At 35.7% G+C, this 23,329-nt stretch overlaps 1 protein-coding gene and 1 pseudogene across 6 annotated transcripts; one reads left to right on the top strand and one right to left on the bottom strand.

Annotated features, from left to right (window-relative positions):
* Positions 1-9,403: 9,403 nt before the first annotated feature.
* LOC147401857 (uncharacterized) lies at positions 9,404-10,826 on the bottom strand (annotated as a pseudogene).
* A 1,982-nt stretch (positions 10,827-12,808) lies between these two features.
* LOC147401856 (receptor-like serine/threonine-protein kinase SD1-6) lies at positions 12,809-18,278 on the top strand. Of its 6 annotated transcripts, none has more exons than XM_086443304.1 (8): positions 12,815-13,253; positions 13,374-14,165; positions 15,269-15,373; positions 15,484-15,683; positions 16,568-16,778; positions 17,168-17,405; positions 17,568-17,718; positions 17,812-18,278. In XM_086443304.1, exons 1-8 carry the CDS (start codon positions 12,890-12,892, stop codon positions 18,118-18,120), a joined length of 2,370 nt encoding a protein of 789 aa, XP_086299430.1. In that variant the 5' UTR covers positions 12,815-12,889; the 3' UTR covers positions 18,121-18,278. The 6 variants fall into 6 exon arrangements, with proteins under 6 accessions (XP_086299431.1, XP_086299430.1, XP_086299429.1 ...); XM_086443307.1 differs by having other exon boundaries at positions 13,118-13,258; XM_086443306.1 differs by having other exon boundaries at positions 13,145-13,285.
* The last annotated feature ends 5,051 nt before the right edge of the window (positions 18,279-23,329 follow it).

Genomic DNA, 23,329 nt, shown 5'->3' with positions numbered 1-23,329 from the left:
ATTAGCCTATTTATAGCCTTACACTTAAACAACTAAGAATATAAATCATGAGAATCTATATATTAGGTAGAAAAAGAATATCTACTTGTAATTAAATCTATAATCTATATCATCAATGACTCAGTTTTTTTAGGTTGTGAAAATAAACATGATTTTATTCAGGTTGGAGACTTTACCTGTAATGAGTTCAGAATCCAGTATTTGGTAGAACAAGTAGCACTGTAAGTCTGCACAATCAATCAGAATTAATATTATTAAAAATAAAAACCTGAGATGTTGGTCAGAAACATTAGATCCAAGATTCAATCATCAAATTTTTATTTGTTTTTAGGTTTTGTTTCGTGTAAAATTAACACATTTGGGAAACAAAAAATCAAAATTAATATATTTTGTGAAATCCAAAATCCTAGATCTCATCCTCATCAATCTGAACAACGCTATGGATCCATCAACCTGAGAGAGAGAGAGAGAGAGAAAGAGTCACCTTCAAAAACAACAGATCACTCCATCGTTTCCAATCTTGAGAGATCGAGAGATCACTTTGAGCGATCAAATAGAGAGCGATTGAGTGATGACATCGATCCAGAGATGAGATCGAGGGAGACAGGGAGAGAAATCGATTGACGGTGAGAAAACAATGGAGAGATCGATCGATTGAATGAGATAGAGAGAGAGGCAGAGAGTGAGAGGTCGATCGATCGACTGTGAGAGAGAGACAGTAAGATTCGACTGTGAGAGAGGGAGAGAAACAGTAAGATTCAACTGTGAGATTGAGTGAGACAGAGAGAGAGGCAGAGACTGAGGTCGATCGATCGAATGTGAGAGAGGGAGAGAAACAAATCGACTGTGAGAGAGGGAAAGAGGGGCTGAGTTCGGGTTTAAGATTCGACCGAAAACGTGGTCCATGGGCCGCGGAATTTCGGGTTTAAAATTCGACGGGCCAGGCCCAACAAATGTTTTTAGAAAAAATTGTGATTTTCACGTAGGGCCAGTTACATGCTTTTGACTCTCAGAACCTCTTCATCAACAATTCTGTGTGGGAGGTGGATGTTTTACATGGGCAAGCCCCTACGAATAGTAGCCCTAGTAGAATTGTCTGATAGGGCTATCTAGGCATTTGTTGGAGAACCACATAAAGGTAGGACCAAGAGAAAGTTTAGAAAGAGTGTTAACATTAATTAAGATCCTCGGCATACTCCTTACGTTGCATCTTGTATCTCGTTGATGTTCCAATGGTGGAAAGGGATGAAAATGGTATTGGAAAAAGGACTAGGAGAAAATAGGCAGAATTATTGAGAATTGGTAATTAATTGAAGTATATGGCTGAATAACATTTGTTGACTTTGAAGAGGTTAATTTCTGTGAAATACATGTTGTATATTTTCAAAATAAAATAAGAATTTTTATAGTTTTTTTGTTTGTTTTTCTTAAGTTAGATTTTGAGGGTTTTTTTGTATATATAAGGTTTAGTCCAACATCGCTCACAAGTTAGAAAGTGGTGTACCTTATAAGTAATAGCCAACATAGTTAGTTGTATTTGTGTCACACCTTTAGGCTTTGATCCAGTGCTTCGAGGTGGTGCGAAGCACCACCCGCGCACGCGCACGTGCACGTGCGACGTGCGAAAGGGTGATTGGGCATTTAGGGCGCATTGGGCGTTTTGAGGCGCACTTGGCACTTCGCACGTACGCATCGTCGCGAGGAGCTGGGGAGCCTTAAAGTTTTCGGGATACGAAACCATCCAACGGTGGTGGTTGATCCATCACGTGTGATGGATCGGGTGCGATCAGCACCGCACGATCAAGTTAGTATCCGATCGGGAACCGATCGGATACGATGGATCGAAATAATACCGAATCGAGAACGATCCGATGCATTGGATTAAGGTAGTACCTGATCAGAATGATCAGGTGCGATGGATTGATATAGTACCTGATAGAAACGATCGGATCCGTTAGATCAAATGGCAACTGATTGGACGCGATCAGAGCCACTAGATCAAACAGATTCAACTAAAAAGTATTAGTTAAAGGACATGAGACACATTCCTTCGATAGGGTGCAATCTAGATCGTTAGATCTCAGATAAGGCACAATCTAACGGCTATTAGACCAAGAGACATTATATCATGACTCTTGGTCAACAGACACAGAAATGACTATAAAAAGTCAACCAGGATTCAGATTTCTACACCGAAAATTTCTGTATTCTCCTCTCTCTAAGCTTAAGATTTAGGCATCATCAGTTTGTTATTTTTTCGAGTGTTCTAGGCTAAATCAGATCGTACATAATCTGATTTAGCATATTGAGTGTAAGGCTTCTTTGTATCCTGAAGGCATTTGTTCGTCGATCCCTTGTGTACTTTGGTTCAACCAGTAGGGGAGAATATTTATCTAAAAGAGATCGAATCTTTTCGAGCCTAGAAGTTAATTTTCTTCCTCCATAATCATCATTTTTCCAACAATTTTAGACAAATATCCTCTTATTCGATGGAGGCTTCGACATTTCATTCTCTCCAAATGATGAATCAAGACATGTCTCGTCTTGACCGATTTGATGGACAACACTTTACTAGATGGCAACAGAAAGTGTTGTTCTTTCTAACTACACTAAACATAGCCTACGTTCTAGATGATGATCTAGAACTCATTCCTGAGACTACTCCAGAAGACAGTACGGAATTGAAAGAAAGGCGTAAGAAACAAAAGGCGGATGATTTTCTGTGCAAAAACTACATGCTTAATGCTCTCTCCAATTCGATTTACGATATCTACCGTACGATCAACTCAGCCAAAGATCTCTGGAAAGCCTTGGAGAACAAATACAAAATAGAAGAGGCAAGTAATCAAAAATTTCTTATTAGTAATTATTTTGAGTTTAAGATGTGCAACGATAAACCAGTTTTGACCCAAGTACATGAACTTCAATTAATCGTTGGGGATCTTAAGATTGCCGGTATCGATCTTCCAGAAGATTTTCAAGTAGGAGCTATCATATCAAAGCTTCCTCAATCCTGGAAAAGTTACAAGAAGAAGATGAAGCATGAGGAGAAGAAGTATACTTTGGAATCTCTACAACGTCACCTTCGTATAGAAGAAGATGTTCGTAATAGAGAACATAAAGATGAAGAAATAGAGAAAATCAAAGTTAACTTGATTGAGGGTGATAAGCCCAAGAAATTTGATTTTAGGTTAAAACCTAAGAAAACTTCCTCCTTTAAGAAGAAATCTGATAAAAACAAGAAGAAAAACAGCAAGTGTTTTTATTGTAATAAGCCTGGTCATTATGCACGAGAATGCCGACATCGAAAGAAGGAATTCAAGAAAGAAACAAATACAGTAGTGGTAGAGGAACCAATGATTGCAACAGTTTCCCATACTCGTTTACTTGCACATGTTGTGTCAAACAAAAGTGGTTGGTGGGTTGACACTGGAGCAACAGATCACTTTTGTAATGATAAAATTCTTTACACAAGATATGAACCTTGTGGTGAAGGTACAAAAGTGAAAATGGCAAACGGTTCACTTTCCAACATTCTCGGAGTTGGGACTGTGGGTCTTAGATTCACTTCTGGGAAAATTGTACTTCTTTTCAATGTTTTCCATGTTCCAGAACTCTCTAAGAATCTCGTGTCAGGAGACTGTCTTAATAAATCAGGTTTAAAGCTTGTATATGAATCGGATCGACTTACCTTGTCCAAGAATAATGAATTTGTGGGACATGGTTATTCTTGTAATGGCATGATACGCCTAAATTTAGATAATAAAATTTCTTCTGTTTTGTATGTTGTTGATTCATTATGTTTGTGGCATGGAAGATTAGGACACGTTAATTATGGTTCAATTAAACGTATGATTAATCTAGGACTTATTCCTAAGTGTAACTTAGAGAATATTTCTAAATGTCAAACCTGTGTTCAATCTAAGATAACTAGAAAATCCTTTAAATCAGTTGAAAGAACATCTACTATCTTAGAGCTTATTCATAATGATGTATGCGATCTAAATAGTAAAACACGTAGAGGCAATAGATATTTTGTTACGTTCATTGATGATTACTCAAAGTACGCATATATTTATTTAATGAAAACTAAAGATGAAGTTTTTGAGAAATTTCAAATCTTTAAGGCAGAAGTTGAAAATCAACTTAACCATAAAATTAAGATTCTACGTTCTGATAGGGGTGGTGAATACTATCCAAATGAGTTCATTAAGTTTTGTGAAACTCATGGCATAATCCATCAAGTTACGGCTCCTTACACGCCGCAACAAAATGGAATTGCAGAAAGAAAGAATAGAACTTTAATTGAAATGGTAAATGCTATGATAATTAGTTCAGGATTATCTTATTCGTTAGTGGGAGAAGCAATTCTTTCTGCTTGTTATATCTTAAATAGAGTTCCAACAAAGAAAAATAATGTTACCCCTTATGAACTCTGGTTCAAAAGGAAGCCTAATCTAAATCGTCTCAAAGTGTGGGGGTGTCTTGCCTATGTAAGAAAACCCATTTCTAAGAGACCAAAGTTAGGAGTTAGAACCTACAAGTGTGTATTTATTGGTTATTCTCATAATAGCCTAACTTATCGTTTTCTAGATCTGGAAACTGATGATATCATTGAATCTGTAGATGTAGAATTTTTTGAGGATTTGATTAAGTCAAGTTCTCATGATCCAATTTCTGAAAATTCTATTCCTAAACAGATTCATCAACCTGTTCAAATTAATACTAGTGGTGATCCAGGTTCTGATCAACAAGATCCTGAACCTAAGAGAAGTAAGAGAGCTAGAGTTGAACGCACATTTGGACCTGACTTTCTAGTTTATCTCGTTGAAGGAGATAAAAATAAAGTCAAGAATATTACTAGGTTCATATTAAATGTAGAGAGAGATGAACCATCTACATTTTCTGAGGCTATGAACTCAAGAGATTCATTATTTTGGAAAGAAGCCATTAATGATGAGATGAATTCGATTATTTCTAATCAGACTTGGGTTCTCTCAGATTTACCCCCAGGTACGAAACCTATAGGGTGTAAATGGATTTTTAAAAAGAAATTGAACGCAGATGGATCAATAAATAAATTTAAAGCTAGATTAGTTGCTAAAGGCTTTAAACAAAGACACGGGATAGACTATTTTGATACATATGCTCCAGTAGTTCGGATATCATTTATTCGACTACTAATTTCTCTTGCTTCCATTCATAAAATGGTTATCCATCAAATGGATGTAAAAACAGCTTTTCTAAATGGTGATTTAGAAGAAGAAATCTATATGGAGCAACCGGAAGGTTTTGTCAAACCTGGTCAAGAAAAGAAAGTTTGCAAACTAATCAAACCACTTTATGGTTTAAAGCAAGCTCCTCTTCAATGGCATGAGAAATTTCATAAAATAGTCTTATCTTATGGTTTCAAAGTAAATGATGCTGACAAGTGCATTTACTGCAAATTTGAAAATAATGTTGGTGTCATTATTTGTCTCTATGTTGATGACATGTTAATATTTGGAACTAACATTGAATGTGTAGAAGAAACCAAAAAGTTTCTATCTACTAATTTTGATATGAAAGATTTAGGGGAGGCTGATGTAATGCTAGGAATTAAAATCCTAAGGATAGACAATGCAATGATTTTGTCATAATCTCATTATATTGAGACAATTTTGAAGAAATATGGTCATTTTGATCATAAACCAGCCCCTACCCTTATGGATCCTAGTATCAAATTAATCAAGAACACTGGTCGTGCTAAAGCTCAATTAGAATATGCCAGTATTATTGGGAGTCTTATGTATGCTATGCATTGCACAAGACCTGACATTGCACACGTAGTATGTATGTTATGTCGTTTTACTAGTAATCCAAGTACTGAGCATTGGAATGCTGTATCTAGAGTTTTAAGGTACTTGAAGGGGACTTTAGACTATGGACTACATTATCAAGGATATCCAAATGTACTTGAAGGGTACAGTGATGCAAGTTGGAATAATGTTGAGTCAAATTCAAAGTCTACAACTGGCTGGATCTTTACGTTAGGTGGAGCTGCTATTTCTTGGGCATCTAAGAAGCAGACTTGTATTTCAGACTCTACCATGATATCAAAAATGATAGCATTGGCAGATTCATGTAAAGAGGCAGAGTGGCTTAGAAATCTATTAATGGATATAGCATTATGGAAGAAGTCCACTCCAGCTATAATGATCAACTGTGATAGCTAGGCAACATTGTACAAAATTAAAAGTAAAGCGTACAATGGAAAATCAAGGCACATAAGCCTTAGACACAATTTTGTGAGACAATTACTCAAAAGTGGAGTAATTACAGTCAACTATGTGGAATCCAATAGGAATTTAGCGGATCCTTTAACTAAAGGACTTCCAAGAGATATGATATCTAAAACTTCAAAAAGAATGGGGCTAAGGTCTATAAAATAAATCAATCACCTTTGATGGGAACCCAACCTTTGTCTTGAAATAGATAGACAAGGTTCAATGGGTACAAACAAGTCAAATAAGTGGTTTAGTAGGGCACTAGAAATAATTTATCCCACTTTCTAAATCTAGTGTTGGTTTCTGCAAGATAAAGGATGGATGCCAAATCCTTAATAAGTTCTAAAATTTTAACTAGTGACTCACAGAATCACTTCAAGTGAACTTACCTATATGAGTGAGGAAATCAGGCCGTTTCCTATGAAAACTAGACCGTTTCTAAAAGCACTCATGAAATTAGGATATAGCGCATGGCCATTAATGTGCATAGCAAATAGAACACTCAACCTCATGGAGAAAAGTATGTGTGAAGAATCCGGCTCGTCTTTAAGGGTCCTTGGTTCAAGATACGTTCACCACAGCACCTTGACAAAGCTCTGATTGTTTATACTAAGTGAAGGTTCAAATCCAAAAGATACCTCTCATCTATGTACTAATCTCTACGATGATGCCAAATTTTTTTTGTAAACTGATGTAATCGTTTAATCATTCTTTAGTTGTAAGAACTACGGAAGCTTGATCCCTATTTGGGTACGTAGGCAGCCATTTAATGGTGCAGCTGTTGTTTTATTATATATATATATATATATATATATATTTCAACTATTTATATTTTGAAATAGTGGGGGATTTGTTGTATATTTTCAAAATAAAATAAGAATTTTTATAGTTTTTTGGTTTGTTTTTCTTAAGTTAGATTTTGAGATTTTTTTTGTGTATATAAGGTTTAGTCCCACATCGCTCACAAGTTAGAAAGTGGTGTACCTTATAAGTAATAGCCAACATAGTTAGTTGTATTTGTGTCACACTTTTAGGCTTTGATTCAGTGCTTCGAGGTGGTGCGAAGCACCACCCGCGCACGCGCACGTGCGACGTGCGAAAGGGCGATTGGGCATTTAGGGCGCTTTGAGGCGCACTTGGCACTTCGCACGTACGCATCGTCGCGAGGAGCTGGGGAGCCTTAAAGTTTTCGGGATACGAAACCATCCAACGGTGGTGGTTGATCCATCACGTGTGATGGATCGGGTGCGATCAGCACCGCACGATCAAGTTAGTATCCGATCGGATACGATGGATCGAAATAATACCGAATCGAGAACGATCCGATGCATTGGATTAAGGTAGTACCTGATCAGAATGATCAGGTGCGATGGATTGATATAGTACCTGATCAGAAACGATCGGATCCGTTAGATCAAATGGCAACTGATTGGACACGATCAGAGCCACTAGATCAAACAGATTCAACTAAAAAGTATTAGTTAAAGGACATGAGACACATTCCTTCGATAGGGTGCAATCTAGATCGTTAGATCTCAGATAAGGCACAATCTAACGGCTATTAGACCAAGAGACATTATATCATGACTCTTGGTCAACAGACACAGAAATGGCTATAAAAAGCCAATCAGGATTCAGATTTCTACATCGAAAATTTCTGTATTCTCCTCTCTCTAAGCTTAAGATATAGGCATCATCAGTTTGTTATTTTTTCGAGTGTTCTAGGCTAAATCAGATCATACATAATCTGATTTAGCATATTGAGTGTAAGGCTTCTTTGTATCCTGAAGGCATTTGTTCGTCGATCCCTTGTGTACTTTGGTTCAACCAGTAGGGGAGAATATTTGTCTAAAAGAGATCGAATCTTTTCGAGCCTAGAAGTTAATTTTCTTCCTCCATCATCATCATTTTTCCAACAATACATTTATCAACGACATATTTTATTTGTAAAAGACAAACAACACAAATGAGCAACAGATTTAACATTCCACAAAGCCTTCAGAGAAACCTAAACAAACAGTGTATTGTGTTTATTTCAAATTTGAGCCTTCAGGCAAGTTCCTTACTTTCTCTTGTCAATGGAGTTTTTAAGGGATAATCAGACATAATGCTAACAATAACATTTTGCACAGGCAAACGATGAATATCTACATGATTCCTTCAGTGACATTGGTGAAGTAACCACTATTCGTATGCTGATGGATAAATTCACTCAAGCATAAGAAGTCTTAGGAGCATAACAACTTTATATGTACTTGTCAGCAAACTTGTGGAGCCTTTAAATATTAGGATTCACGACGTGGACCTCTAGATTGGCAGGTTTCCTTTGTTGCAACTGAAGTACCGGACTCCAAGTGTTTCACCACCTCTATCTTCCCTGTGGTGAAGTTCCAATTGAATTACGGCTGTCAACATATATTTTTTTGGTTTGGATTCAGTTCTATTTAAATTCGAATCCAAAAATTTTATCTGATACCCAATTTTGAATCCAAACCCGACAAATATCCGTAAAACACTAATTGAATTCAAATATGATTTTCTTATCAGATATCTGAAATATTCGATTTGAATATAAATAAGAGAAAAAAATCTCAATTTTTTCCTTAATCTAACTTATTTTTCATAATCAAAATAAAAAAAAATCCTCACATGATAATTTAAAACCATGTGCCCCAAAGGGAAATCTACATATGAGTCATTCAGTTAATCTGTCTTTATAGTTAACGTTTCTTTTCCATTTTTATTGTAGGATGATAAAATATTGACAAATTTGTTTTGTCATATGTGACTAAAACTTTTCGATTGAACTGATTTTTTGTGAGGATGATCGCTAAGGTGAGGAGATCCTCCTCACTAAAAATCAACCGAACGTGAAACTTTCAAATCCATCAAAAGTGATTTACAAAATTTCATATTGGGAAGATGTTACTGTTGGAAGGCTTGGGTTCTTGACACATGGAGCATTTGGACTGCTTGAGGTGCTAGGTTTTGTCTTGTTCTTAGCTGGCCTGCTGTTGGTGATGGTGGTGGGACCCTTTAGCTCTGATGTTAGGTAGATGATGGTGTTTTGGGTTAGATCGTCAATGGACATATTTGACCCGGTAGAGGATCTGATTTTGCTTCCGGCCTTCCATGGATTAATAATCAATTCCCTCTTCGTCACTGCTACTGTCCCCAAACATTGTAGCCATTTCCTTCCTCTGGAATTCGAGCATCAACCTCAGGTTATCGCGCTCGTTCCCAATCTCATTCATGAGTTGCTCCAAATCCTCGAAACCCAAATGGGTATCCATGTTCTGTTCTGTGCTTTTCTCTGCTTCATTGTCTTTGGAAACAACTTCCATTTCAGACTTTCTTGTACTGAAGCTTTAGAGGTTGATGTCTGCATATTTTCTATGTTGCTGTTCATTTCTAGTTCTCCATTTTGATCCTTGAACGTACCATTATCAGTAACTGATCCTCTTGCATCAGTGGATGTTGTTGCATCATTTGCAGAAACCCACACTTCTATGCCTTCCCATGTATCAGCAGAAGCCGGTGATAAAACTACATATTCAATCTCATGATAAGATTCTTCTTCTGACAACTCTATGACAGGGGATGATAAAACCATGTTAGAAAAAAAAATCCAAGTAATTAGCAAAAGGTTTTAAAATCAATCAAGGGAGTGGGGGTGAAACCGTGCTCAGGTGGGGATGGTTCAGCCAACTTATTTCCAGATTTAAGGACCATCCCAGGCCACATATGAGCAGAAAGAGCTTCATAGAGTCACTCTATTCCTTGTGAATTCCCGTCAACTGACAAACCTGCCAAAAGCACCCTTCTAATCAAATTCCATGAGAAAACATTGTAACAAATCAATATTTTTATTTCCATTTAACATCTAAACATATTGTATCATTTAGTTTTACTCTTTGTTTCTTAGCTCACTAGAGCCTCTCCTTTCTTAGCCTCTCCAACTCCTTAACCATTTATCAAAGCAGTAAAGATAGATGGTCTCGCGTAACTTCGGTTACCATAAAACTTTTGACTTAAAGACTAAAATCTTTCTTTGTCACTGCTACCGTCCCCAAACATTGTAGCCATTTTCATGGTCAGGTGGGGGTGAAACCTTGCTCAGGTGGGAATGGTTCAGCTAACTTATTTCCAGACTTAAGGTAAAATTTATTGGTTGGGCACTGCTTGACCACACTCTTTACTGTCATGATCAGTTCTATCTGATGTATCATGAGTGGTAGCTGTCAGAGTCCCTCTTTTGATACCATTACCAGATTTAGTTCTACATGCATCCTTTTCTAATGATTCATGCAAATCAACTAACTCGATAAGTTCCTTTTTGGAGTTCCACCTTTCTTTCATTTGTTGCTTTCTCCAATTCAGTTGGGACAACATTTAACAATGCCTGAATAATTCTTGACATAACTGTAGCACAGTAACTATCCCTCTTTGCTTCCAGAGATCATGAGTCTGAATCCCGGCTCTGACCTAGAATGTCTGTTCTGACAAACAAAGAACACAAATAAACGTATAAGCAGGCAGATTCAGAATAATGAAGCTCTAGTAGTCAGAGCGCTGTACTCACATATTTGAAATAATCTGTGGTAGTTTTAAAATATGAGAAATAAAAAGACCTTTAAATCTAAGTAAGAAAGTACTCATCTTGAAAAAGATTGAATGATTTAGATATTTCCCAATAAAACCTCAAGAAAAAAGTGATTGAAACATTTCCCAAGATGTTTTCCTCCCAAAAGATCCTAATAACAAGCATTATGACCATGCAGCAAATGAATGATACTTGGATGGGATGACTCAACAGACCTTCCAAGTTGCAAACATATGAGCTTTACTATTCCCAAGAACAAGTAATTAAGTAACAAAGTAGTTTAAAGTCGGCAAGTTTGAATGAATATAAGATTAAGTGAAGAGAAAATACTGAATCTAGTGACAACAGAAACAATAATCCCAAAGACAAACACTTCATATTCAATCTCATAATCAAATTCTTCTTTTGAGAACAGTATTTGTTGTTGGGTAAGCCCGAAAACAGTTCATGTTTCTATGTTAAGTTAGACTAACTACAAACAACGGATACATCTGCAACACAAAACTGAACGTCCAAATGTTGATTCTACACTGAAAAAGATTGACAAAATTACTTCCCAAGTTAGACAAATCAATTGTTCGATCTGATAGACTGAAATTACAAGGGACGTGACCCTAATATTTGGGGATATAAAGGTCAAAATGAATGTTTTCCACAATAAATTCTAATCTACTGACAAGGATGATTTGGAAGAAGTCAACATAATCGACACTCTGGTCAGTAGCATCTGTGGGGAAGAGGAAAACAAGGATTCGCTAAAAGAGTATTTTGGCCAATTCGACATTGAGTTCGATACTAAGAAATCCATTTCGAGAGGTGAACTCCCTTCTTGAATCTATTTCAGTAATGGATTGCCAACCAAAAATCAAGAGTCTCTCCACTCTCTCATTCAATTGGTGGATTTTTATTTTTTTTATTTAAATTGGGGTGTAACAAGTAAAGTTCAGTTGTCAATAATATTTTTCTTTTCCTTTTTGATATTTAACTTGGGGTGTAATAAGTAAAGTTGAATTGCCAATAACAATTTAATTTTTTTTTAATATTTAACTTAGGGTGTAACAAGCTAAGTTGGTTTGTCAATAGTAATTTTTATTTATTTTTAATATTTAACTTGGGATGTAATAAGTAAAGTTGGATTGTCAATAGTAAGTTTTTTTTATTGTTTATTATATGAATAGTAAATCAGAGACGTGAATTGTAATTTAGAGGGACCATTTGAGTTCGTTTAGGTTTGGAGGAAAAATCATCTCTAAAATGTGAGAATATGTCAAAAAAATAAATACCCGATGGAGTTGATTAGTAAGACTTCAAATCGTATTAAATTAGAAAAATAGTGAGATCCAAGTTTAAATTTAAAGTTAGGGATCCAAATTTTGGTGTCCAATTTTTTTAGAGTTGTGGAGGGGTGACATAGGATTTATTGTGATTATCACAATTTTGATGTGGACATGCATTCATAACTGTAGATGATTTTCACTTGTATCGCGAGAAAACACATCTATCGTTATGTGCACATCCTACATCAGACTTATGAGAATCGTAGTAATTTTTTTTGTCATTTCAACATTTTTCATTTTCTTATTGCCATTACACATGTATGTTATATCATAAATCCTTTTCCTCGAGATCTCAATTATATATCGGTGATAAGTAATTATGACCGCATCCACGTACAAATGTCTCCCACTAATGTTAGTCCAACAAGGCTCATTGATTAATTATTTTTGCGGAATTATCGTTCTTTGGGGCCATATACTTCAGCCGGCGCTTGTTGACCAATGTAAGACTAATGGTAAATTTGGGCGGCAAAACATCAGCGGCTGACGTGGCAAGACCACGAAACTGATCTTTTATTTGTGTATCCCAAAAAAGAAAAAAAACATTATAATTGTATACCCTTGACACGTCAGCCACGTAGTAGGGCGTATATTTTTTCTTCCGCGTCAGGTTATCTCATCTCTTCTTATTCTCTGCAAAGATATCTCCTGACCAAATCACTGATAGATCTCGGTACTTAATAATGACTATCTTCATCATGATCATCAGAAGACACCTCAGCATCAATGGTGCAATTCTCTTACTCATCTTCAGTTTCCATTGCTTTTCTCTCCAACCATCATCATCTCATGCCTCAGCAGCAAACTCCATCTCAAAAGGCCAACAACTAAGGGACTTTGAGAAATTAGTTTCTCCTAACGGTATCTTCGAATTAGGATTCTTTACTCCCGGATCTTCCAAGAGCCATTACTTAGGGATATGGTTCAAACACCAGGGATTTTATTCTCGGCCAGTGTGGGTCGCCAATCGTAACACTCCAATCCCTGATTCAACTGGTGTTCTTAATATTGAAGATGATGGAAGATTGAAAATCATTTATGGTGGAAGTAGGGTTAGCTCCATCTTCTTCATTTCTGAGGTATCATCATCAACTAATAGTAACACAACTGCTACTCTATTAGATTCTGGCAATTTTGTTTTAACAGAACCCAATTTTAATGGAACAGGAGTGCGGGTGTTGTGGCAGAGTTTCGATTATCCTACAGATACACTTCTCTCTGGGATGAAATTAGGGATGAATCTAAAGACTGGGCATAATTGGTCGCTTACTTCATGGTTAAGCGACCAAGTTCCTGCTTCCGGGGCTTTTACTCTTGACATGGTTGACAACAATGGTACGACCCAATTGGTCATCTCCAGGCGATGGCGGGCTTCTTTTATCAGAGGGATCTCTCATCCACCAGCAATTTACTGGAGGAGTGGCGTATGGAATGGGCGAGCATTCGAAAACTTACTTGGACTAACATCCAGCTCGAACGGTTTTGCCTTTCCCGACACATACGATTTCAGCTTTGTTTCTAATAAAGATGACAAGTACTTCAATTATTCTTCTAAGGTGGTTAGTGACCCTCAAATTTTAATATTGATATTGAATTCGTTGGGGGAACTCCAGATGTTTGAGCAGTCCTCTCATAAGTTTGCCAGCCATCATCCATTAATAAAATGTGAAACTGATAGGGATCAGACACCTGGATGTGTGGATCATGACCCATCGGAGTGCAGGAGTGGTCACGAGCACTTCCAGCTAAGAAGAGGTCATATGTATGGTAATGCTGTAGGTTATCCTAACCCAAGTCTGGGTCTCATTGATTGTGATACCCACTGCAGGAGTGATTGTTCCTGTATCGCTTATGAAAACACCAACAACAACGGGACGGGATGCCAATTTTGGAGTACTGGATCAGGGCTTCATGGAGCTAGTGATGGATACATTATTTATATTCTTCCTTCGCGACAAGGTATGTCTATAAGAATCTTATAATTTATTTGTTTGCATAAATGTTAAGGATAAAGGGTAAGGTTGGGGCCATTAAATTTACATAGGATTGCAGTAGCACATAGCAAAGAAGTGCATCCTTCTTTTATTATAATCAACCATTTTCTTATCATGGCTCTAAAAAAATTGAAAAACATTTAGAGTTCACCTCCGATGGGATGGTCACATAGCTGAAAATTGGGATAACAAAATTTTTATTTATGATGGCTGGTTGAATCCTTGCCTAACTTTTCGCATGTTCCCATTTCTTCAGAAGCTCCGTTGTTTTTTTTATCGTTCCTTGCGTCAAATGGCCAAAAACTTTTGCCAAATTGCCTACAAACTCATTAATTGAACTAGAAAGGGGGAAACACGTCACCGCTATTGATATGGGACCCGCAAATAGGAGTGCAAATAGCAAGGACATAAGTGTAGATCAACTCATTCATTTAAACTCAAATAATTTGTATATATGAACTCCATTGGGTTAGTCATATGCACAACAAATTCCCTAACTAAAAAATTAGTTTTTTTTTTCCTAAAATTATGTCTTATTGAGAGGTAAAGAAGAAATATTAATAAGAAATTAGAGAACAAAAGGGGGGAGGCCAAGCTGGTCCACATGGTTATGACCTCTTTAAGTCAGCTACTATTGATTTCCTCTATTTAAGTCGTCGAGATGTTTTCTAATTTATCAATATTGATTGTGATACTTCACATGATATTTACGTTTTCAACTTGATCCAAATATTAATTGATATTGAAGTTTAAAACTTTTAGTGTACCCCAAAATAATGATGAAGGCATGGACCAAACACACATGCAATTTGGAATCCCATTACTTTTTAAGAGGAAGATAAAAATGACATGTATGGAAATAGTAACAAAATTTTTGAAGGAACATTGCATCCCTCAATTAAAGATATTGCTCATGACAGTTAAATAGTGAAATATAATTCAGGTTTTTTCTCACAGTATTTAGAAATTAGAACAAGGTTGTATACAAAGAGGGTATATATAAGAAATGATTTTAAATTATTTAATGTGTGATTGTAAATAAGTATATGATTTTGTTCTTCTACACAGGGAAGAAATGGTGGATATGGTTCATCGTTATAATTGCAATTGCTTTGATAATGTCCCTTTTGGTCTTCTTAAGCAACTTGCGGAGGAAAAAACTCAAAGTAAAAGGTAAACTCCCATAATCAAATGATTAGTAAAGACTCTATGGAGGTACATTTGAGCGACAAATCATTTTGTTCCCCAATCATTTTGTTCCCCTTATTATTGTACCCAAACAGGAGAAATAGAGATGGAAGAAGAAAAGTTCTTACTTGAATTAGGATCTCTACCTTCTAGCAGTGACACAAGTCTGCTCGGAAGACACGGAAAGAAGGGTCATGAGTTGATTCTATTCAATTTTGATAGCATAGTGGCTGCCACTGATAATTTCTCATCTACAAATAAGCTCGGAGAGGGTGGATTTGGACCAGTTTACAAGGTAATTTTTTTAGATAGGGAAGTTGAATGATTTGTTATACTGACTACTACTATGCTAGTATGGGGTAATACTAGTTGTGCCTGGTTTTGGTAAACCTTGTGAGCGTGGTTTGTTTTTTTCTTTAATTTTTTTTTTATAATGCCGAGTTTCCCACATCCGTTTGGGATGTGGAGTACTCCTCACGGTTGCACACCCCGACCCCTAAAAGGTTTCCCACCGTGCAGCAGGATAAATTTTCTGATACTGCTAGAAAATGGAGAGTAAAAATAGGAAAATTTTACTCTTTGTTGACCTACATGCCAAAAACCACCTTGATCCATGATTTTCAATAAATTGATCTGAGTAAACTACTCAAATACAATGGCTTAAAATTACCCAAGAAAAATGCTTTTAACTCAATCTCCAAAAATCACAATCAAGCTGATTTATGGTGCATTGGGCCATAAAAGGGTGGGCTGAACTTTCATGTGGTCAATGACTCAAAACAAATGCTACATGTAGTGTTTTGTATGTCTGCATATATTAAAATGTGGATACTAGCTTGGCTTCAAAGTTAAACTCGGATGTGACAAACCAATCAAGCCATCACGATAATGATAACTTGAAGGAAGTTGTAGTCTCTCCATCTGGGAGATCACTGTCACACCTTTTTTGCAGCTCCTAAACATATCAAGTGTACCATTCAAGCTAAGGTGAAAATGTACAATTCATTGTTGGTGGTTAACTCGAAATCCATTGCTAAAATTCGCACTTACTATAATCAAACATGGTTAATTAGATTACAATTTACATCCACTATGAAAATTTTCTTTCTTACAGCAAATAAGTAGTTGTTTCCTTAACAGTTGATGAGTAAAATTACATAGAGATTATTATTTTTTCAGGGAAATTTACAAGGTGGACAAGAAATAGCAGTGAAAACACTTTCGAGAGGTTCAGGACAAGGATTAAGGGAGTTTAAAAATGAGATTGTTCTAATTGCAAAACTCCAACACACGAATCTTGTTAGGCTTTTGGGTTGTTGCATTAAAGGAGAAGAAAAGATGTTAATATACGAGTACATGCCTAACAAAAGCTTGGACTCCTTCCTCTTTGGTTCGTTATACTTTCAATCATATCTATTAATTCATTTTCCTTTACTTCCTAATTCATCTATAAAACATGATTATTTTTTATAGTGCCAAGTTTATGAAATGTATTCTTTTACTGAATATTTGCTTTATGACAACGAAATAGGATTAACTTTATTGATCAAATAACTAGGTTGAGGTGCAGAAAATGATGATGATGGCACTAAATGCATTACAAGAAATGCAATGATTTTGATTTGTTGAGATCTCTCTAATGACTTTGCATACAAAAAGCAACAATGGCAATAGCTTATCCCTTGATCCATTTCTTTAATTTTCTCTCTTTTGGACATGCATCAAGTATACTGAAAGTCCAACTAAGTATGTACATGTGCAAATTTTGCTTTGTTACAGATTCCTCAGGAAGACAATTATTAGATTGGAGAAAGCGCATCAACATCATTGAAGGGATTGCGCATGGGCTTCTTTATCTTCATAAATATTCTAGATTGAGGGTGATCCATAGAGATTTAAAAGCCAGTAATATTTTATTAGATGAGGAGATGAACCCAAAAATATCAGATTTTGGCATGGCAAGAATTTTTGGATTGAGAGAATCTGAAGCAAATACTAACAGAATTGTTGGGACATAGTAAGCAAAATGCAATTGTACATTTACATGCAAATATCACGTACTTTTCAATACTAACACGACCCCACGTTTTTGAATGTCTTTTTTTGCACACATAAGCTAGCACAAGCATGTATATGTTGCTTTCTAATGCTAACATGTTTCATTAATGGTTGGTTTCAGTGGTTATATGTCTCCTGAGTATGCAATGCATGGTATTTTCTCTATAAAGTCGGATGTATTTAGCTTTGGAGTGCTATTACTTGAGATTGTGAGTGGCAAAAGGAACACTGGCTTCAGTAATTCAGAATACCATCTCAATCTCATAGGATATGTAAGTTAGTATAAAATCTATTTGTTGTTAAATTTTTTTATTTTTTATGTTTGAGTTTAGTTGGTAGAATAATTAAAATTGTACTTGTTCCAGGCATGGGAGTTGTGGCAAAAAGGTGCAGCTGTTGAGCTGGTGGATCCAGTGTTGGACACGTCGTGTCCCAAAGAAAAAATGTTGAGGTACATTCATGTCGGTTTCTTGTGCATACAAGAGAGTGCAATGGATAGACCCACTATGTCAGATATTGTTTCTATGTTTGCTAATGAAACCATGCTTTTGCCTACTCCGAAACAACCAGCATTTTCTTTCGAGAGAAGTGTGGCAGAGGGTAATTTAATTGAAGGTAGGCCAGAAAATTGTACCCTAAATGGTCTTACTATTTCTGTGATGGAGGGACGGTAGCATTATGGCTTTCCTTGAAAATGAGTTGCAAACAATGGTAGTGTAAAGAAATATTTGTTTGTGTAACAGGGGTTGTTAGATGAATTTGTATTTGATAATGGCGCCTAGTAAGTTGTGTTTTTCTAATGCAAAGAGGTTTGTAATATTGTAGACGGTAATGCTTGTCATGTTTGGGTGACATCTGGGAGATTATGGGCTGCTGTTGTGGAACCAATCATCTTTTTTTGGGATGCCAATTTAATCATGGTCTTTTGGCATTAAGTAAGACGGAATCGGACTAGTCATCAAACTGTTTGTTTGATGCATGCACACTCCTCTAGGTACATGCTTTTGACTCTGACAACCTCTTCATCGACAATGCTGCGTGGGAGGTGGATCTTTCACATAAGCAAGCGCCTATGAATAGTAGCCCTAGTAGAACTGTCTGATAGGGCAATCTAAGCATTTGTTGGACAACCATGTAAAACCAGGATCAAGAGAAAGTTTAGATAGAGTGTTGCCATTAATTTGGATCCTCGGCATACTCCTTACATTGCGTCTTGTATCTCGTTGATGTTCCAATGGGCTGGTTGTTCCCTCAAACTGGGTGAAAATGGGAGGGTTAAATTTTGGAGGAAAGGGATGAAAATGGCATTGGAAGAAGGACTAGGAGAAAATAGGCAGAATTATCGAGAATTGGTAATTAATTGAACTATTTGGCTGAATAACATTTGTTAATTTGAAGAGGTTAATTTCTGTGAAATAAATTGATCAACAACAAACAAGGAAATGTGCACACTATTTATTGTAAAAACAAATTTACACACCATTTTGTTTTATCACACACCAATGCATTAGGGCAAAACAAAGCAAATGAGATTCAAATGAGCATCCTAGATCCATCACCAATGCATCATTATAACATCTAGTGTTAATGTCTCCCAACATCTACATGAGATTCAGGCTAGCATCTCCATTGCCAACGCATTAACACAAACATTTTCTCAATAGATTATCTCCCACAACTAAAATCATATAATTTTTTGACTAAAATAACAGCATCAATAGGTAGAAAAACAACAAAAAATGTGCTAATCAATCCATTTATGCATCTTCTTGGATTTCAAGTTGCATCCATTCTCTTGCACATTTAATCAAACACATTTGATGCTTACTAAATCAACATAGATTAAAGTAAAAAAATTTACCCATAAATTCTTCTTCGTTGGAAATTACCCATAGATTCAAGTAAGGAATTACTTGAATCTCTAGTGATTGGAATGAAAATTGAAAATGAACAATAAAAAAATTGTACAAAAAAATCTTTTTAGCTCTAGGTAACCCTAATCCCCAAATTGCAATAATGCAACACACACATGGAGAGAGAGAGAGATCTTGGTGCGGGCGACTACATCGAGGGGGTCATCTAGTAGGTAGAGGTTGATGTTTGCAACATATTCTACTTGTTGAAGGTGTGGAAACTTGGAAGGTGATGAGGACGGATGCCTCTTAGCCTGAGACCATACATTCATGGAAGAGGAGACGAACGTGATGAGATTGGTGATTTATTTGTTTGTGATAATGAAAAAGGTTCTAGTTATTTTTGGAGTTACTTCTCACACCCCATAATATTTATTAAAGATTTTAAAATGGTGTGACAATAGTAAAATGTGGTGTGGCAATAGTAACTCTCTAAAAAAATATTACAAGATATCACAAGAATTTCCAAAGTCTATGGATTAGTGAGCTAGTGCGACAGATTTTAGTGATGAATAAAAAAAATATGTCATTATTGCCCCCACAATTTTTTTTCCACTTTTAGTTGCAACCACAACTAATTTTTTTCACTCTTAATTGTCCCCAATTTTTTTTTTTACTCTTGGTTGCCCCCAACTTTGTGCAGCATAACATAATATAAGACATTTACACAACAAAATTGTTCGGCTGTCCAAAGGAAATTGTCCAACTTTGTGTAGTGCTTTTTATTTTGAGTTGCCGTCATTGTAGGGGGTTGTCTTGAATGTTCAATTTCCAGATTATTGACCAAATGTACCTTGTGGCACACATCCACATCAAGATATTAGGATTCATGGCTTGGGCCTCTGGATTGGCAGGTTTCCTTTAGGCAGCTGACGTACTAGGCTCCAAGGGCTACGTGTGCTTCACCACCTCTTTCTTCCATATGGTGAAATTCCAACTCAATTACCTTCTACCATGTGGGAGACAAGGTGGTTTGTGATTTTCTCTACATTTTAAGAAGTCAAAATTTTCAAAGGTGCGTTGCATTGTTCACCTGGGATTGGTGGAATACAGGGTAGGCTATGGGTTTTAGATGGACAATGGAACTGTTCACTTTGCATTCAAAAGGGTTGTGTATCAGATGGTCTGAATTGGCCACGTCAGCTCGTCATATCTGAAGAATAGGGTGCATGCCAGACGGGAAATCTTCATGAGTCATTCAATTAATCTGTGCATGGGACGACTCTATGCACATCATTAGCCAACATTAACATCCCCTTCCGAGGGAAAATACAAGTTCAAGGTCAAAGAAGGAAGCACTATTGGTGGAAAATCCCTGAGACCTATGCTAACACCTCTTCCAAACGTTCATGCATCTTCAAGATAAAGGCATGCCCATGGAAGATTATTTCCAATAGAATCATTCCTCATGTCTTTTCTAAGATCAAAACCTATTAACTTAGGGTACATCTAATGCACACCTGTAGGCACACCTACAATCTTACACAAACATGTAATTATGCACATATCATACATACATGCACTTACTTTTTATTTTTATTTTTTATTGTATGAAAAAACAATTCAAAATGGCCAAATTAAAAAGGTAATCACCTTAAGGTGGAGAGAGTGAGATGTCAAACACCTTCCCTACTTTCTAAATCGACCTCTTCACCTTGACTTTAAGTAGACCATACTCTTATCTGTATAAGAGTCACTACAATACCTTAAAAATTGACTTATCAAAACCTTTCCAGGTGATCATTCAGATTATTTTCTAGAAAAGAATGGTGGCGATTCCAAATAAAAGTGGTAACAAGATTTTTCATAATAAAAAATCACGTCGCTTTAAGGACCATATTGATTGTCACATTGCCTAGATTAGATATAAAAAAAAATGGCCTAGATTAGATTTAAACAAAAATATCATTTTTTTTGTCATGATTAGAGGCTTTGAATTTTTAATTAACTTATAAATTTTAAGAAAGTGTCCACTTTGCTTATATCATGTATGCATTTAAGGTATGTCATGAATGTCTGTTTCCTTAATAAGCTCAATGCTTACTTATTTTTCAAGAGTCTAGCTTAATGTTTTTTGGTTTTACAAGCGTCAAACTTGTCATTTAATAGATCTTCACCAAATATCAAAATGCATATCTTTACTATTATAATGAGAGAAGGCGGAGTAGAAAGTAGTTCGACACAAAAATTTAGATTTCATAAATGCCCCCACCTTAACATTTAAACTTAATATAATCGGGGTCAATTGAGTAAAAAACTTAGAAAATTACAATCACTCATCCCTAGATCATGCTAGTTAGTTATCAAAATTACAAAAATATCCTTATAATTTTCAAAATCACCCTTGAATTAAATTTTAAATTACAAACAACCCCTTTAGATAAATGTGTGTTTGCACATGCCACCTTTTAGTACATAATAATAGTGGAATGAATGTTTGGATCAAAAGTTATGCTTAAGCCTTCAAAAGTATGAGCATCCCATTCTTCATTTGTATTTGTCTATCACAAATAGTCTTTGGAATAGATTATATTCATTGTTGGAAAACTCAAAGTAAGATAAAAAAAAGTGAAAAGGAGTAGTTTGAGTACTTCAAAGCATTTCCTAAGGTAGAGTCGTTTAGATATTAGATTGAGTGATGTATCTTTGAGATTATGAATACGTCATATTATTATTTTTAGGGAAAATTACTAAAAAAGAGTTAAAAATTTAATTAATTATTAAAAAAAAATATTATTTTTAACAAATTGCAAAAATTGATTTAACACGTTGACCTATCTAGCGTTTTCTAAAATCGCTGGACTGTCCTACATCATCTAACTGCCTTTGCCTTACGTTATTTGCATTGAAAATAAAACACTTTCCTTACAACGTTCTAAGATTCAAAATGGATTATCAAATTGACAATCCAACATCGTAACCTTTTCAATTTCATGGGAAAACTCACATCCCATAAAATAAAAAAAAGTAATGATTTTTGAGCTTGATCCAAGATTTTGAAAATGGACTATTACTGAATTCTCACCGAACTCCCATATTTAAAATTAAAATATAATAATAAAAAAATATTTTTAAATATATATTTTTTAAAGTTCATATAATTTTGTCCTCTACATCCCTAAGGCATTTGATCATGTTTTTGATGAGCTCAATAACCCTTAATAAATTTTCAAATCTTATTAAGTTAGTTAGGCTAGCCTCACCCTTTCCATACCCAAACGTGAAACAATCCTAACATGCCCGAGTCTGGATGGTTTAGCAAATTGAAAACACTCTCAACAGCTCAACGTGTTAAATTCTTTTTAGTAATTTTTTGAAAATTAATACTTTTTTAATAATTAAAATTTTTACCCTTTTTAGTAATTTTCTTTTTATTCTTCATGTGCAATTCAACTCGTTGAGATAGATTTGTAGTTTTCATTAAGAAGGATATAGCTACGTTAAGTATTTTTTTTGGTGTTAGACCCATAGCTCAATTGGTTTCACATATTTCAAAACTTAAAAGATGTGGGTAATTTGCACCCACCTCAAGCACATTTTTTGAGTGGAAGGTATAGAAGGAAGTGGGTGCAATTAGCCAAAAGGTATGTACAAATAGAATGGCCCTAAATGGTCGCTATATAATTGTATTGACTCCAAGAAAAAACTAAACTAGTCAAACAGAGCTAGAAACCCTACATGAAATGAACAGAGGAGAAGAAGATAAGCTAGACACCTGAAATTTGAGGAAACCAATCATGAAATAGATTGTTGAACCTCCTATCTATGAAATAGATTGTGCGTTAGTGTTTTAGACATACAAAAAAAAATCTTTCTGATCTCTCTCATAGTATCGTGGGTTACATATTTCTTGATTTTTGATCAAAATGAATGTTAAAGGAAAATACCTCCCTTACTAGCTTAAATCTTAAGTCTTACTAAGAGTCCTTTAGCTCAAATTGATTACTACATCGGCAATCCATCACCACAA

This window comes from Akebia trifoliata, chromosome 5 (genome assembly GCF_017979445.1).
Source record: "Akebia trifoliata isolate Shusen 1 chromosome 5, ASM1797944v1, whole genome shotgun sequence".
Classification (NCBI taxonomy): Eukaryota; Viridiplantae; Streptophyta; class Magnoliopsida; order Ranunculales; family Lardizabalaceae; genus Akebia; species Akebia trifoliata.
Note: the sequence above shows the minus strand (reverse complement) of the source record. Positions and strands in the feature narration are given on the sequence as shown.